Source organism: Hyperolius riggenbachi, chromosome 4, assembly GCF_040937935.1.
Source record: "Hyperolius riggenbachi isolate aHypRig1 chromosome 4, aHypRig1.pri, whole genome shotgun sequence".
Classification (NCBI taxonomy): domain Eukaryota; kingdom Metazoa; phylum Chordata; class Amphibia; order Anura; family Hyperoliidae; genus Hyperolius; species Hyperolius riggenbachi.
The window spans coordinates 12283548-12300139 of NC_090649.1; the positions used below are offsets into that span (position 1 = coordinate 12283548).

General features: G+C 49.7%; 1 protein-coding gene across 1 annotated transcript in view; it reads left to right on the forward strand.

Annotated features, from left to right (window-relative positions):
* Positions 1-507: 507 nt before the first annotated feature.
* The window catches only part of LOC137570306 (WAP four-disulfide core domain protein 8-like), a 55377-nt gene continuing 39292 nt past the window's right edge, over positions 508-16592 (forward strand). Inside the window, exons 1-3 of the mRNA XM_068278943.1 lie at positions 508-641; positions 6582-6734; positions 8306-8515. Of these exons, the coding sequence (XP_068135044.1) occupies positions 575-641; positions 6582-6734; positions 8306-8515 (430 nt within the window). The 5' untranslated portion in view covers positions 508-574. The remainder of the gene's footprint in view (positions 642-6581; positions 6735-8305; positions 8516-16592) is intronic.

Here is a 16592-nt window from a genome sequence, read left to right on the forward strand (position 1 = left end):
GAGCGCAGACAGAGCGGCAGACCTCGTCCTTCCTTCTCGGTTCCCTCTAGTGGCCGGACCGGCTTTTACTGATGACGTCATTGTAAAAGCCGTCACTAGAGGGAACCAGGAAGTCAGCGAGAGGTCTGCCGCTCTGTCTGCGCTCCACTGGACGGGTGAGTTGATACAAAGTATGCGGGCGGCCGGGCGGAGGAGGCGCGGGGCGGTCGGAGGAGGCGCGGGTCGGAGGAGGACGAGTGCGAGCGGCGGATGCGCGGCGATGCAGCGTCGGGATTCGGCGGATTCGTAAAGTGGAAAATAGCGTCGGGATTCGAATCCACGAATCTCGAATATTTCCCAATATTCGAGGGATTCGTGGATTCGCCGGATTCGTCGTCCCATCTCTACTATTATGTTTATTGCACCATTGTGATGTCATAGTCTGAGTTACGTGCTGATTATGAAACTGGGAGGAACACTATTAGGAAATAAAAATCAGATTGAGTTCCTTGTTTGAGCAATTGTTCCCTGAGCTCTGGGTATAAAAGCCCGGTCCCATATCTGACATACACGTACTGAGATCCGGGCAGTAATCATGAAAGGGATGGGGGCAGCCTTGTTCTTCCTCCTGGGGACAGTGATGCTCCAGACTGGGGTGGCAGGTGAGTAGCCATGTTGTTTTGCTTCCATGATCCCTTCTCTATCCCTCTCCATTCTAAAGGTATGAGGCTAGTCTCTCCTAAATATAGCTGTATAAAACAGAGGCACCAGCAGGATAAAAACATCTAAAATCTTTAAAAATGCTTGGAAGGCAGCGGTGAACTTACCTCCAAGAAGCAGACACAATAACTGTCAATTTTCGACAAACAAATTTATTGTATAACCCCCCAAAAAAAGATGCAATGCGTTTCGCAGATGTGTTGCACCTTTCTTGGGGATTATACAACAAATTTGTTTGTCGAAAATTTACAGTTATTGTGTCTGCTTCTTGGAGGTAAGTCCACCGCTGCCTTCCAAGCATTTTTAAAGTTTTTAGATATTTTTATTCTGCTGGTGCCTCTGTTTTATACTACTAGCATTGTGTCCACCCCTGGTGGGGGGTGGGGGGTGGGGGGGGGGGGTGACCTACCCCATTTCTTTCCAATCTACAGACAGTGACTTCTTAATCCTGAGTGAGGACAGGTCTAAGCTCCTCACCTGCCTATACAGTGGTTGCCTGGAGGTCACCCTGGTTTGTGGTTATTTTATTCTCACACTTTACTTTTCTTCTGTATTTCAATACATACTACACTATATTGGCCTCTTGGTGTTCTTTTTATATCTTCTCCTAAATATGATCAAATAAAAAGGATACAATACATAGGGCAATAGTGGTTTTAGGATACTAAGAACAACCTAGCATGAATGCCAATTTGAGACGCAATCCATATACTTCCCAACAGAGCTGTAGCAACCATGAGGTGGCCAAGGTTGCTATTAGCTGTGGTCAAACTTAAAGAACAAGCGACACCCATGATAGCCTAGAAATAAAAACACATATATAAGTAGATAAATACTACTTCTACTTACATAACAGATGTATTGTGCTATCCACGTAATTATTCCTGTGAATTTTATAAATGAAAAGCAGAAAATCCTAATCTAGGCAGTGGCCTTCTTGCCAAGCTAATGCTGACATCCTATCCTCCCTGACTCTTGTTTCCCCCCCTCCCTTCTCTTTCTCATTGTGTATTCATTAGCTGCCCTCCTCCCAGAGTCTTCAGACACTCCCACTGAGGTGTATACTAACAACTGCACTGTCTGTTTTTTTATTTACATTTCCAATCACTGTGTCACCTCAGCCTTTCTTGTAAACACAAGTAATCAGAGGGTGTTTCTGATAAACAGCTAGGCAGGGAAATACATTGAAGAGGAGGAACATATTATAGATAAAAAGAACTCCCAGCATTCAACTCTTTGGCACTGTTTGGCACTAGGGCCAGTGCTCCTAAAGTATGTGGTAACTACAAACCATAACAAGAGAAAAGGTTTTGCAAGTTTTGAATGCAGGGTTAACATCTTTTGACCAGTTGCTGTTGAAATGTGATTTTTATGGTGGCAATATCACTTTAAAGAAAGAGGCCTACTCAACATAACTGACCCTTGCTGAGAGCATTGGCAGGTCAAGTCTTTGAGCTGGAACCTTGGATTAGATCCAAGGTTCTTTCAGGCTTCATCAGCACTCCTTTCATTCAGAGATTTTGGAGGCTGTCAGAGGATGGGGCAAATCCTCTGTGTTGTCCATTGTTAATGTTAAAGAGACTCCGTAACAAAAATTGCATCCTGTTTTTTATCATCCTACAAGTTCCAAAAGCTATTCTAATGTGTTCTGGCTTACTGCAGCACGTTCTACTATCACCATCTCTGTAATAAATAAACTTATCTCTCTCTTGTCAGACTTGTCAGCCTGTGTCTGGAAGGCTGCCAAGTTCTTCAGTGTTGTGGTTCTGTGATGCATCTCCCCCCTCCAGGCCCCTCTCTGCACACTGCCTGTGTGCTATTTAGATTAGAGCAGCTTCTCTCTGCTCTCTTATCTTTTACAAGCTGAATAAATCCTCCTCGGAGCTGGCTGGGCTTTCACATACTGAGGAATGACATACAGGCAGAGCTGTCCGCACTCTGCAGGAAGAAACAGCCTGACACTTCAGTGGAAGATAGCTGTAGAGGGAAAGAAACACACAAATGATCTCTTCTCTTGAGATTCAAAAGGAATGCTGTATACAGCCTGCTTGTGTATGGATGTATTTTCTATGTGTGGACGTACTGTACATCAACCTACTTCCTGTTTTGGTGGCCATTTTGTTTGTTTATAAACAAACTTTTTAAAACTGTTTTTAACCACTTTTAATGCGGCGGGGAGCGGCAAAATTGTGACAGAGGGTAATAGGAGATGTCCCCTAACGCACTGGTATGTTTACTTTTGTGCGATTTTAACAATACAGATTCTCTTTAAGTAATCTGCAGCCAGTTGCCATTAAGTTCTGAGGTCTAAGATGCTCTCCCGGATCAGGGTGAAAATTGGGGGCTGCTATATTATTAATTCTACATGTAGGAAGCTGAATTGCGAGACCCTTGTGTAGTTGTCTAATTTGTAAATCACTGTTTTATCTGTACCAAAGAATAACATTTTAGGAGATCCATCAGAATTACCGGGTCCTCTTGTTGTCAAAGTAATTCCTTCATTCAGAAGAGAGCCCCAGAAAGTGCTGGTAGCCACAGAATAGTTTGTCAGGAGATATGAAAGTGAGTCTGAGAATGATTTCCTTCACCAACATACACACCCTAAATTATACCGGGGTGCAAGGAGCTGTAGAAGCCAAGCATGGCTCAGTATTTAATCACTTTATGTTAAAGGGACTCCGAGCTCATCTAAAAAATAAAAGTTGTACTCACCCGGGGCTTTTTCCAGGCCAGTGCTGGTCGGGAGGTCCCACGACGGCGTCCTGACTCCTCTCCTGCTCCCGAATGGCTGACCGGCCGCAGCCCGGGCGACACTCGACCGAGTGTCGGGCTGCTCCTTCCGCGTACAACGCGGCTGACGTCACACGCCGGCCGCCTCGCGTCATCACGGCGGCCGGCGTGGTAGTACTGCGCATGTGTGATTAAAGCGCGCATGCACGGTACTACCATGCCGGCCGCCGCGATGACGCGAGGCGGCCGGCGTGTGACGTCAGCCGCGTCATACGCGGAAGGAGCAGCCCGACACTCGGCCGAGTGTCGCCCGGGCTGCGGCCGGTCAGCCATTCCGGAGCAGGAGAGGAGTCAGGACGCCGTCGTGGGACCTCCCGACCAGCACTGGCCTGGAAAAAGCCCCTGGTGAGTACAACTTTTATTTTTTAGATGAGCTCGGAGTCCCTTTAAACCTTTTAAAAAGAAATTGGATACTCACCCATGAGAAGGGAAGGCTCTGGATCCCTTAGAACCTTCCTATTCTTATCTGTGTCCCCTCACCTTTGGGTCTTCTTGGAAGGTCACAGAAGTATTCGGGTGAGTACCCCCAAAGATGAGAGGCTCTGTACTGCACATTGATGAGTGCTTACTCGCGAATGCACATTACGGAGCCATTCATCAGAGGTACTCATGGACCCAAAGACATAGCCAGCAGGAGATTTGCATGGGGGCCTGGCAGTAGAACAAGGAGACGCAGAGAGGAAACGGAAGGCTCTAAGGGATGCAGTATCTAACTTTTTTCTTTTAAAAGAAAGCATATGAGCTGTAATTTGGTAGCAAGACCATTGGTTTATCACATTTGCTGTGGTGCTGTAAAACTTTGAAATCTGCCTAGTCGGAATGGCAAAATTGGCAGTTTCTCAAAAACCTTACATAATGCAGACGACTGAGCATATGCTGTATCTAAGCACTCCAAAGCACTACATACAATTTTCATAAATTGGTATTACACTCCAGAGAATCAGTATACATTTTATAAAGGAGATCTAGCGCATTGCTGGAGGAATTGTGGAGAGGTAGGCACAATATACCACTTATTGTGGCAATGTCCAGTAATCAAACTGTAACGATTGAGGGATTCTCTCCGTGATCAGCGCACAAGACGTGCGCTGACACTGCGGAAATCCTCCACAAGCGTATAATTTGCGGGAACCCAGCAAAAGGTGCAATGCACCTGTAGAGGGAAATTCCTGTCGGCAGGTGGAGCTGTGGAGTGCAGAGGAACAGCTCCTCTGCCCTACCACACACGCCAGACAGGAATTGCATGAAGGGATGGAACGCAATCACAAGAGAGGCGATTGAGAATGAGCACAGAGACAGATTGTATGTGTGTGCACCAAACTAGTCACCAACCCGCGACGGTGCACACACCACAGCAGATATGAAGTAGGAACGCGATCGCGAGAGGTGCGATCGCCAGACGTGACACAAGGTTACAGCAAGGCAGACCACGAGAGTAGCAAAGGCACAGCAAATCATACAATGAGGAGATACGGAAAATAACAAACGCTAGCTAAACGCGAACACCGCACTCATTCGCAACAGTGCACGCATTTATGCGCGGTCTCCACATGATAAGCACAATAGAGACAAACACGCCTAACTAACCACCGACAGACAAACATGAAACAGAGGACGCAAGCGCTTGCTTAACGGTTACCTCACCGAGCCTCCCGCAAGCGTTCGTAGCAGACAAGACAGGCACACGAAAACATGAATAAGCGAACGATAGGATCCACAGCACTAGCGAAAAGTGGCTAGCGTGATCTAGGAAGACAGAACAGAAGGATCCACAGTACTAGCGCAGGATGCTAGTGCGATCCAGGTACAGAGTAGCAGAACAGAAGGATCCACAGCACTAGCGCAGGATGCTAGTGCGATCCAGGTACAGAGTAGCAGAACAGAAGGATCCACAGCACTAGCGCAGGATGCTGATGCGATCCAGGGAAACAGATCAGAAGGGGCTACCAGTAACAACCGCTGTTCCGGTTAACACCCAGACACACAGAACGATTTCCTGTCGACCACCGCTGGGACAGGACAATCGCAACAGACAAACAAAACAGATAAGCAATCCTAACTGCACTAGGGAACCTGTCGAGTGCAGTCCCAGGGATTACTCTAAGCTGATATTCAAACAATGAGCAAGGCTGACACTCTCCAGAGTGTTTCACAGGATGACTCCTTATGACCAGCAAAGGTCTGTGATATCACATGGTATATATAGTGCAAGCCTACAAAGGATGTGGCTAGGCAATCTGCATGACAAACGTATGCAAATTCCTCTGCAGCAAGCTGCAAAACTGACAGAAGGTCTCTCCTCCAGAGACCTGCAGAATGCAGACCTGAACAATGGTCAAAAAGCTGCCTGCCTGCACAGGCAGCTGAGCAGATCATTACACAAACCAGTATGGACACAAGTATTTTCTGAAATATCTAAATCCATAGGTTGGACAATTCTCCCGTCCCCCCAACTGGCCTTACTTTACATAGATTTACACCAAATCCCACATGACCATAGACTGCTAGTCACACATCTACTATATGCCACCAGACATTCCATAGTCTCCAAATGGAAGAATTCTTCGCCACCTAATTTAGAACACATCCTACACCAAGCTTTTCTCAATTTAGACATGGAAAATAGATAGCATAACTGAAGGATGATCCTCCTGGGCTGTCCACTACACAATATACCATTGCTCTTCTATTGACTGCCCTATAGTCTCTGTATCTTAGACAACTGTCTGTACAACTCCTCTGATTTCTGTGCTGGAGCCTTTGACTTATCACTATAAGATGACTTGGGAGTTCGTTTTTTCCTAGTTCTTGTTTTAAGTTCTCTCGTTGAGTATATTAAGGTATCACAATTTACAGACCCTTATATATCTCAACAATTATCTGTAACAATTCATTACTTGACCTTATTGCTAACTTCTATAATGTTTATATGCCTGTTTTTGTTGAAACCCTTTAATAAAATGTCAAGTTATATGGAAAAAAAAACAAAAAAAATTTACATAATGCAAAAAAACAACCCCCCCCCCCCCCCCCCCCAAAGTTGTTGTCCAACGTAATAGCAGTAATTATTGTTTTTCTCTTTCTCTCTACAGAGTCAGACTATGCTGCCAGGCCTGGGAGATGTCCGGATGTAAAAGTAAACTGCCTTGTTTTTGTTCCTGATACCTGTAAAACAGATGGTGAATGCAAAGTGGGCCAGAAATGCTGCAGAGGGTGTGGCTTAGCATGTACGGATGTGGTGCCTGGTAAGAGTGGCAGCATTGCATTGCTCAATAAGAAGTGTCTTTATTTTATTCTTTACTCTTCAGATGTTTCAGCATTCGGTGGAGCATGAGATGTGGAAGCTTCTGATGCTTTCTCCTCTCTCAGTATTGGCATTTGGCATTGAATTATATGTGTGGTGAATCCTTTGGAGTCAGAACGCTCCTCTCGGCTAGTCTGTTCATAGATTGCGAATCCACATATGGGCATCTATGCGCAAAGTGACAGCGAGATCGAGTTTCTGACTCTGAGCGCCTAACCCAATCAAGGATCGGCCCTTGCGGTTCTTGACAACTATGAGTGTATTGCGTGTTATCCTCCTTTCCTGGGCATTTTATACTCCCTGGACCCTGCTTTCTTTTGTCTAGGACATCAGGACTCATGTACTCTACAGTTTTGTTTTGTTTGGTTTTTATTACTTTGTTCTGCTCTTTTTCTCTATTTTTTTTTTCTACACCGGATGGAAGAGTCTTGGATACAGTATGGACTTTGTGTGTACAGTGATCCCTGGACTCTCAGTAGGGTGGGTTTAGTCCCCCATTTTCCAGGTTGATCTGTTCTGTATGCCCTTGTCTCTACTCTCCTCTCATGCTCTTCCCACAGTTCATATATGTTTTATTTAGGCCTATTGTTTTTGGGTCAAGTTTATTTGGTTGCTGTTCTTTATACTGTATGTTCAGCGTTTAACTTTTTGTTTAATAAAGTATTCTTAATAACAAACAAAAAATGTAATTCCCTGTTAGCCCATGAACGAAAATGAAATTTGCACGTAGTTTGCGAAAATTCACATTTGTCCCTGCTTGTGTACCTTCCTTTTCGGTGACCATACTGTATAAATACAACATATTTTTGGGACTATATTTTTAAACTTGAAAATAGCATTTTTGATGCACAAAAAGAACCATTTGTGAATATTAGCAAGCAGCACTGCTTAAGACAGCCTTGACTTGCTCATGTCAGTGGACTGAGGGGAGTAGGTGACACGTAACATAACATCAAAGGCTGCGTTTTATGTCACGTGCATATATTTTTTGTATGCACTTTTTATGAGTTCTTGCTGCATTTTTGGTGCATTTGCATTAGCGTTTTTTTACCGCAGTTGCGTTTTTCAAGCGTCTTGCGCACATTTTAATACATTTGCGGTTCGCATATACAAAACGCATCGGCGTTTTCTATGCGTTTTCAATGCGATTTGACATTGACAGTTTTATGCAAATCACTAGGAAGACAACAAAAAGTGGAAATACAGCACAAAACAATGAAAAAAATGCATGAAAAACGCATGAAAAACTCATACGATTGCGTTCCCATTGACTTTCATTGCGTGCGTTTTTGATGCATTTTTTAATATCATGCAACAAATCCAGCGTTTTTAAAAATGTACGCATACAAAACGCATATGCGTTTTTTTAATGAGTTTTTTCATGCGTCCCATAGACTTCCATTAGCGGCAAAAAGGCAATGTTTTCTGCAACGCTAGCGTTTCTGTTAAGTGTGCACCCAGCCCGACTGAGGTGTTTTCTGATAGCGGAATGCTTTTTCTCCCTGTTCCCAGGATTGACCAAATGTCAGAAGGAACATCAGGAAGCCATGGGATCTAATGCCGTGGGACGATTTGTACCTGACTGCGATAAAGATGGCAATTATAAACCCCTGCAGTGCAGCAGCAGCTCCGGGTATTGTTGGTGTGTGACCTCCGATGGTGAGAAGGTTCCTGGTACAGACACCCGTCCTGGAAGACCAGAGCCCAACTGTGAAAATCGTGGTAAGTCTCATATTTCCAAACTCAGATCTAACTGTAACCGATGTAGTAGTTGTCAAACAACATAGGCCCTTAACTCACAGCCTAGAACATTTACATGCGAATAAAGCAGCACTCGTCCAGATTTTACTGACATTTCACCGAGCTGCATTGTAGAAATAGTTCAACTTCCTGCCTGCACACAACGTGCAAAATCCATACACAACGTGTTCTACTCACTACCCGTGCAGTGTGCACATGATACAAGCTGCACTATCTGCACAACAGTGCAGTTTCTAGGCTAAAATGCACCCAGGGCGAGGGTGTAAAAATTGCGCCCCCCCCCCGAGCAAGGTATGGGTGCCCGCAGTATAGGTTAGCCAGGTCTAGTTGCACTTAGTATAGGTCCCCCCCAGTATAGGTAGCCAAGAATAGGTACCCCAGTATAGGTAGCCAGGCATAGGTTGCCCCCGCTATAGGTTAGCCAGGTAGGTGCCTCCAGTATAGGTAGCCAGTATAGTTGCCCCCAGTATAGGTTAGATAGGCAGGCGCCCCCGGTATAAGTTAGATAGGTAGGTGCCCCAGTACAGGTTAGCTAGGTGGGTGCCTCTAATATAGGTAGCCAGAATAGTTGCCCCCAGCATAGGTTAGATAGGTAGGTGCCCCCAGTATAGGTTATTTAGGTAGGTGCCTGCAATATAGGTAGGCAGTATAGTGGCCACCTGTATAGGCTAGCTAGGTAGGTGCCCCCAATACAGGTTAAATAAGTGCCCCCAGTATAGGTTAGATAGGTAGCTGCCCCCCAGTATAGGTTAGATTATGTAGCTGCCCCCCAGTGAAGGTTAGATTAGGCAGCTGCCCCCCAGTGTAGGTTAGATAGGTAGCTGCCCCCCAGCAGAGGTTAGATTAGGTAGGTGCCCCCCCAGCGTAGGTTAGATTAGGTAGTTGCCCCCCCAGTGTAGGTTAGATAGGTAGCTGCCCCCCCAGTGTAGGTTAGATAGGTAGCTGCCCCCCAGTGAAGGTCAGATAGGTAGCTGCCCCCCAGTGTAGGTTAGATAAGGTAGCTGCCCCCCAGTATAGGTTAGATTAGGTTGCTGCCCCCCAGAGTAGGTTAGATTAGGTAGCTGCCCCCCAGAGTAGGTTAGATTAGGTAGCTGCCCCCCAGAGTAGGTTAGATTAGGTAGGTGCCCCCCAGTGTAGGTTAGATTAGGTAGGTGCCCCCACAGTATAGATTAGATAGGTAGCTGCCCCCCCAGTGTAGGTTAGATAGGTAGCTGCCCCCCAGTGTAGGTTAGATAGGTAGCTGCCCCCCAGTGTAGGTTAGATAGGTAGCTGCCCCCCAGTGAAGGTTAGATAGGTAGCTGCCCCCCAGTGAAGGTTAGATAGGTAGCTGCCCCCCAGTGAAGGTTAGATAGGTAGCTGCCCCCCAGTGTAGGTTAGATTAGGTAGCTGCCCCCCAGTGTAGGTTAGATTAGGTAGCTGCCCCCCTGAGTAGGTTAGATTAGGTAGGTGCCCCTCAGTGTAGGTTAGATTAGGTAGGTGCCCCCCAGTGTAGGTTAGATTAGGTAGGTGCCCCCCAGTATAGGTTAGATAGGTAGCTGCCCCCCAGTATAGGTTAGATTAGGTAGGTGCCCCAAAGCGTAGGTTAGATTAGGTAGGTGCCCCCAGGATAGGTTAGATAGCTAGCTGTCCCCTATAATGGAGGGGGGAGCCGGAGCCGCGGGAGGGCAGCCCTCCCTCTCCCTCCCTCTCCTCTCCCGGGCGCCCTCCGTGCTCCCCCCTCAGATGCAGAGCGAGCAGCCGGGAAGCGCTGTTTGCAACTCACCTGCCTGGCTCCAAGCGCTGCTCTCTCGCCGCTGGTCTGTCTCTTCTCTCTGCATACAATGCTGATACACGCGGCTTCCTGTTTAGCCGGAAGCCGCGTGTATCAGCATGTATGCAGAGAGAAGAGACAGACCAGCGGCGAGAGAGCAGCGCTTGGAGCCAGGCAGGTGAGTTGCAAACAGCGCTTCCCGGCTGCTCGCTCTGCATCTGAGGGGGGAGCACGGAGGGCGCCCGGGAGAGGAGAGGGAGGGAGAGGTCGGGCTGCCCTCCCGCGGCTCCGGCTCCCCCCTCCATTATAGCGCCCCCCTCCTAACAGCGCCCCGGGCGGCGGCACGCCCCGCACGGGGGTAGAAACGGCCCTGCTGCACAATATGCATGATGTTGCCTGCTTAAACACACCTGTAAAATGTACTTGCTCTTTGTATGCACACACATTTTAAGGTGTTCATACATGGTACAATAAAACTGTTAAATGTTTCTGTTTATTCAACCAAAACGATCAAATCAAATGAAAGTTTAAAATAATCTTTTTTCGCTCAAGAAAAAAGAATCGATTAGCACGTTTTATCAATAAAAATCCAATCGGACATGTTGGGAAAATCTTTATATTTGATGTAATGGAATAATCTAACAAACTTATCTAATTTAAAAAAGGAGAAAAATGTACCATGTATGACACCATTACTGGCAGTTTGTAAATATTGGACATATAATCCTTTCAGTTTTCCACCTACCTATGACATTCATTCCAGCATCAATACCGCTCACTCCAGCCACAGTGCCCCCTGTCTGGTGCCACCCCCCCCCCCCTCATTCCAGCCACAGTGCCCCCTGTCTGTAGCCACACACCCCTCATTCCAGCCACAGTGCCCCCTGTCTGTAGCCACACCCCCCTCATTCCAGCCACAGTGCCCCCTGTCTGTAGTCACATCACCCTCATTCCAGCCACAGTGCCCCCTGTCTGTAGCCACATCACCCTCATTCCAGCCACAGTGCCCCCTGTCTGTAGCCACACCCCCCTCATTCCAGCCACAGTGCCCCCAGTCTGTAGCCACATCCCCCTCATTCCAGCCACTTTCCCCTGTCTGTAGCCACATCCCCCTCATTCCAGCCACAGTGCCCCCTGTCTGTAGCCACATCACCCTCATTCCAGCCACAGTGCCCCCTGTCTGTAGCCGCATCACCCTCATTCCAGCCACAGTGCCCTCTGTCTGTAGTCACATTCCCCTCATTCCAGCCACAGTGCCCCCTGTCTGTAGCCACACACCCCTCATTCCAGCCACAGTGCCCCCTGTCTGTAGCCACATCACCCTCATTCCAGCCACAGTGCCCCCTGTCAGTAGCCACATCACCCTCATTCCAGCCACAGTGCCGCCTGTCTGTAGCCACATCCCCTCATTCCAGCCACAGTGCCGCCTGTCTGTAGCCACATCACCCTCATTCCAGTCACAGTGCCCCCTGTCTGTAGCCACATCACCCTCATTCCAGCCACAGTGCCCCCTGTCTGTAGCCACATCACCCTCATTCCAGCCTCAGTGCCCCCTGTCTGTAGCCACATCACCCTCATTCTAGCCACAGTGCCCCCTGTCTGTAGCCACATCACCCTCATTCTAGCCACAGTACCCCCTGTCTGTAGCCACATCACCCTCATTCCAGCCACAGTGCCCCCTGTCTGTAGCCACATCACCCTCATTCCAGCCACAGTGCCCCCTGTCTGTAGCCACATCACCCTCATTCCAGCCTCAGTGCCCCCTGTCTGTAGCCACATCACCCTCATTCTAGCCACAGTGCCCCCTGTCTGTAGCCACATCACCCTCATTCCAGCCACAGTGCCCCCTGTCTGTAGCCACATCACCCTCATTCCAGCCTCAGTGCCCCCTGTCTGTAGCCACATCACCCTTATTCCAGCCACAGTGCCCCCTGTCTGTAGCCAGATCACCCTCATTCCAGCCACAATGCCCCCTGTCTGTAGCCATATCACCCTCATTCCAGCCACAGTGCCCCCTGTCTGTAGCCACATCCCCCTCATTCCAGCAACAGTGCTCCCTGTCTGTAGCCATACCCCCCTCATTCCAGCCACAGTGCCCCCTGTCTGTAGCCACATCACCCTCATTCCAGCCACAGTGCCCCCTGTCTGTAGCCACATCAGCCTCATTCCAGCCACAGTGCCCCCTGTCTGTAGCCACATCACCCTCATTCCAGCCACAGTGCCCCCTGTCTGTAGCCACATCACCCTCATTCCAGCCACAGTGCCCCCTGTCTGTAGCCACATCACCCTCATTCCAGCCACAGTGCCCCCTGTCTGTAGTCCCATCACCCTCATTCCAGCCACAGTGTCCCCTGTCTGTAGCCACATCACCCTCATTCCAGCCACAGTGCCCCCTGTCTGTAGCCACATCACCCTCATTCCAGCCACAGTGCCCCCAGTCTGTAGCCACATCCCCCTCATTCCAGCCACAGTGCCCCCTGTCTGTAGCCACATCACCCTCATTCCAGTCACAGTGCCCCCTGTCTGTAGCCACATCACCCTCACTCCAGCCACAGTGCCCCCTGTCTGTAGCCACATCACCCTCATTCCAGCCACAGTGCCCCTGTCTGTAGCCACATCACCCTCATTCCAGCCACAGTGCCCCCTGTCTGTAGCCACACCCCCTCATTCCAGCCTCAGTGCCCCCTGTCTGTAGCCACATCACCCTCATTCCAGACACAGTGCCCCCTGTCTGTAGCCACATCACCCTAATTCCAGCCACAGTGCCCCCTGTCTGTAGCCACATCACCCTCATTCCAGCCACAGTGCCCCCTGTCTGTAGCCACATCACCCTCACTCCAGCCACAGTGCCCCTGTCTGTAGCCACATCCCCCTCATTCCAGCCACAGTGTCCCCTGTCTGTAGCCACATCACCCTCATTCCAGCCACAGTGCCCCCTGTCTGTAGCCACATCACCCTCATTCCAGCCACAGTGCCCCCTGTCTAGACTGTAGCCACATCCCCCTCATTCCAGCCACAGTGCCCCCTGTCTGTAGCCACATCCCCCTTATTCCAGCCACAGTGCCCCCTGTCTGTAGCCACATCCCCCTCATTCCAGCCACTTTCCCCTGTCTGTAGCCACACCCCCTCATTCCAGCCACAGTGCCCCCTGTCTGTAGCCACACCCCCCTCATTCCAGCCACAGTACCCCCTGTCTGTAGCCACACCCACTCATTCCAGCCACTTTCCCCTGTCTGTAGCCACACACCCTCATTCCAGCCACAGTGCCCCCTGTCTGTAGCCACACCCCCTCATTCAAGCCACAGTACTACCCTGTCTGTAGCCACATCCCCCTCATTCCAGCCACTTTCCCCTGTCTGTAGCCACATCTCCCTCATTCCAGCCACAATGTCCCCTGTCTGTAGCCACACACCCTCATTCCAGCCACAGTGCCCCCTGTCTGTAGCCACATCACCCTCATTCCAGCCACAGTGCCCCCTGTCTGTAGCCACATCACCCTCATTCCAGCCACAGTGCCCTCTGTCTGTAGTCCCATCACTCTCATTCCAGCCACAGTGCCCCCTGTCTGTAGCCACATCACCCTCATTCCAGCCACAGTGCCCCCTGTCTGTAGCCACATCACCCTCATTCCAGCCACAGTGCCCCCTGTCTGTAGCCACATCTCCCTCATTCCAGCCACAGTGCCCCCTGTCTGTAGCCACACACCCCCTCATTCCAGCCACAGTGCCCCCTGTCTGTAGCCACATCTCCCTCATTCCAGCCACAGTGCCCCCTGTCTGTAGCCACCCCCCCCCCCCCCTCATTCCAGCCACAGTGCCCCCTGTCTGTAGCCACATCACCCTCATTCCAGCCACAGTGCTCCCTGTCTGTAGCCACATCACCCTCATTCCAGCCACAGTGCCCCCTGTCTGTAGCCACATCACCCTCATTCCAGCCACAGTGCCCCCTGTCTGTAGCCACATCACCCTCATTCCAGCCACAGTGCCCCCTGTCTGTAGCCACATAACCCTCATTCCAGCCACAGTGCCCCCTGTATGTAGCCACATCACCCTCATTCCAGCCACAGTGCCCCCTGTCTGTAGCCATATCACCCTCATTCCAGCCACAGTGCCCCCTGTCTGTAGCCACACCTCCCTCATTCCAGCCACAGTGCCCCCTGTCTGTAGCCACATCCACCTCATTCCAGCCACAGTGCCCCCTGTCTGTAGCCACATCACCCTCATTCCAGCCACAGTGCCCCCTGTCTGTAGCCACATCACCCTCATTCCAGCCACAGTGCCCCCTGTCTGTAGCCACATCCCCCTCATTCCAGCCACAGTGTCCCCTGTCTGTAGCCACACCTCCCTCATTCCAGCCACAGTGCCCCCTGTCTGTAGCCACATCAACCACATTTCAGCCACAGTGCTCCCTGTCTGTAGCCACCCCCTCCCTCATTCCAGCCACAGTGCCCCCTGTCTGTAGCCACATACCCACATTCCAGCCACAGTGCCCCCTGTCTGTAGCCACACCACCCTCATTCCAGCCACAGTGCCCCCTGTCTGTAGCCACATTCCCCTCATTCCAGCCACAGTGCCCCCTGTCTGTAGCCACATCACCCTCATTCCAGCCACAGTGCCCCTTGTCTGTAGCCACATCACCCTCATTCCAGCCACAGTGCCCCCTGTCTGTAGCCACATCACCCTCATTCCAGCCACAGTGCCCCCTGTCTGTAGCCACATCACCCTCATTCCACATCTGCTGAGGCTCTGTAAATCTGTGCATGTAGTCACACATCATGCAGTCCTGTTCTGCTGATTTGGCGTGTCAGTATTTGTACACACACGCTTGTGAAATCCCCGCCCTCTAATCTGAGCCGTCTTCATACATTTGTGTATTTTTACATTGGATTATAAAGCTAAGGAAATATTTGTCAGTAATAGACAACGTAATCCCCGCCCCACCCATCTCTCCTGCTGACACTTATGATCTATCACCCAGTGTGTGCTCAGAAATTATCTTGTGTTTCCTTGCAGGAGAGAAAGAGGGAACCTGCCCTGTGGTGAATACTTTGTTACCATGCAAGCCCCCCATACTGAGAAAATGCTTGATAGTAGTATAGCCTAGCCATTCCGGCAACACTACCCCAATACCCCTCCCAAATAAGGCAAACGACCACCAGTATGTATTTAATAGGCCAAAGCAGCCCGTTTATTTACCAAATACAAAAATAACATATAACTTCCAGAGAGCTGAGGTAAGGGGGTCCGAGGTTACCAAGCATTTAGCATGTAACGTTAAAAATGGCGAGCAGCCTGGAACCGGCCCCCGCCGCGGTCACCGGCTCAGGGACAGCTGCTTGCACCACCGACTTACTCTCACTTGTAGAGATCCTAAACGGTTGATTCGCACCTAAGGCGAATCCCCCCAGAAACAAACCAACCTTCGGAGCCCTTACCCCTCCTGCTGCCATGACGAAGATCAACAATCTTTTTGAAGTAATGCATCCAACCTGTAATAAAAGAAAGGACAACAAACAACCAAAAAAGGGAGGGAGGGAGGGAGCTTGACGTCCAACGCCTGACTGATTAGCCCCACCCCCGGCCTTCCCCAAACTACTTTCTCTTCTCCTCCTACTTCCTTCCCACACTTAACCCTTTCCTTACTGGCAGGCTGCACTATCATGTGCGGCCTTCCAGATTCCCCTGCGCTGCACTTCCAGGCCTTGTCTTGATAGTAGTATAGCCTAGCCATTCCGGCAACACTACCCCAATACCCCTCCCAAATAAGGCAAACGACCACCAGTATGGATTTAATAGGCCAAAGCAGCCCGTTTATTTACCAAATACAAAAATAACATATAACTTCCAGAGAGCTGAGGTAAGGGGGTCCGAGGTTACCAAGCATTTAGCATGTAACGTTAAAAATGGCGAGCAGCCTGGAACCGGCCCCCGCCGCGGTCACCGGCTCAGGGACAGCTGCTTGCACCACCGACTTACTCTCACTTGTAGAGATCCTAAACGGTTGATTCGCACCTAAGGCGAATCCCCCCAGAAACAAACCAACCTTCGGAGCCCTTACCCCTCCACAACGAACCGACGTGACCCCTCACGGCAGAGAGGCCCACACCCTCAACGCTCTCTGGATCCCTTCCTCTATTGCCAACGCCCATAAATCCGTCCCTATATCGTTTAAATGAACCCCATCCCTGCTGAGGAGCAAATGAAGGTCACTCTCTAGCTCCACATGCCTAACTGCTATGCCCCCATTAAGAGTAACAAATTTTGATACTTCTTTATTTAATTTTACCCT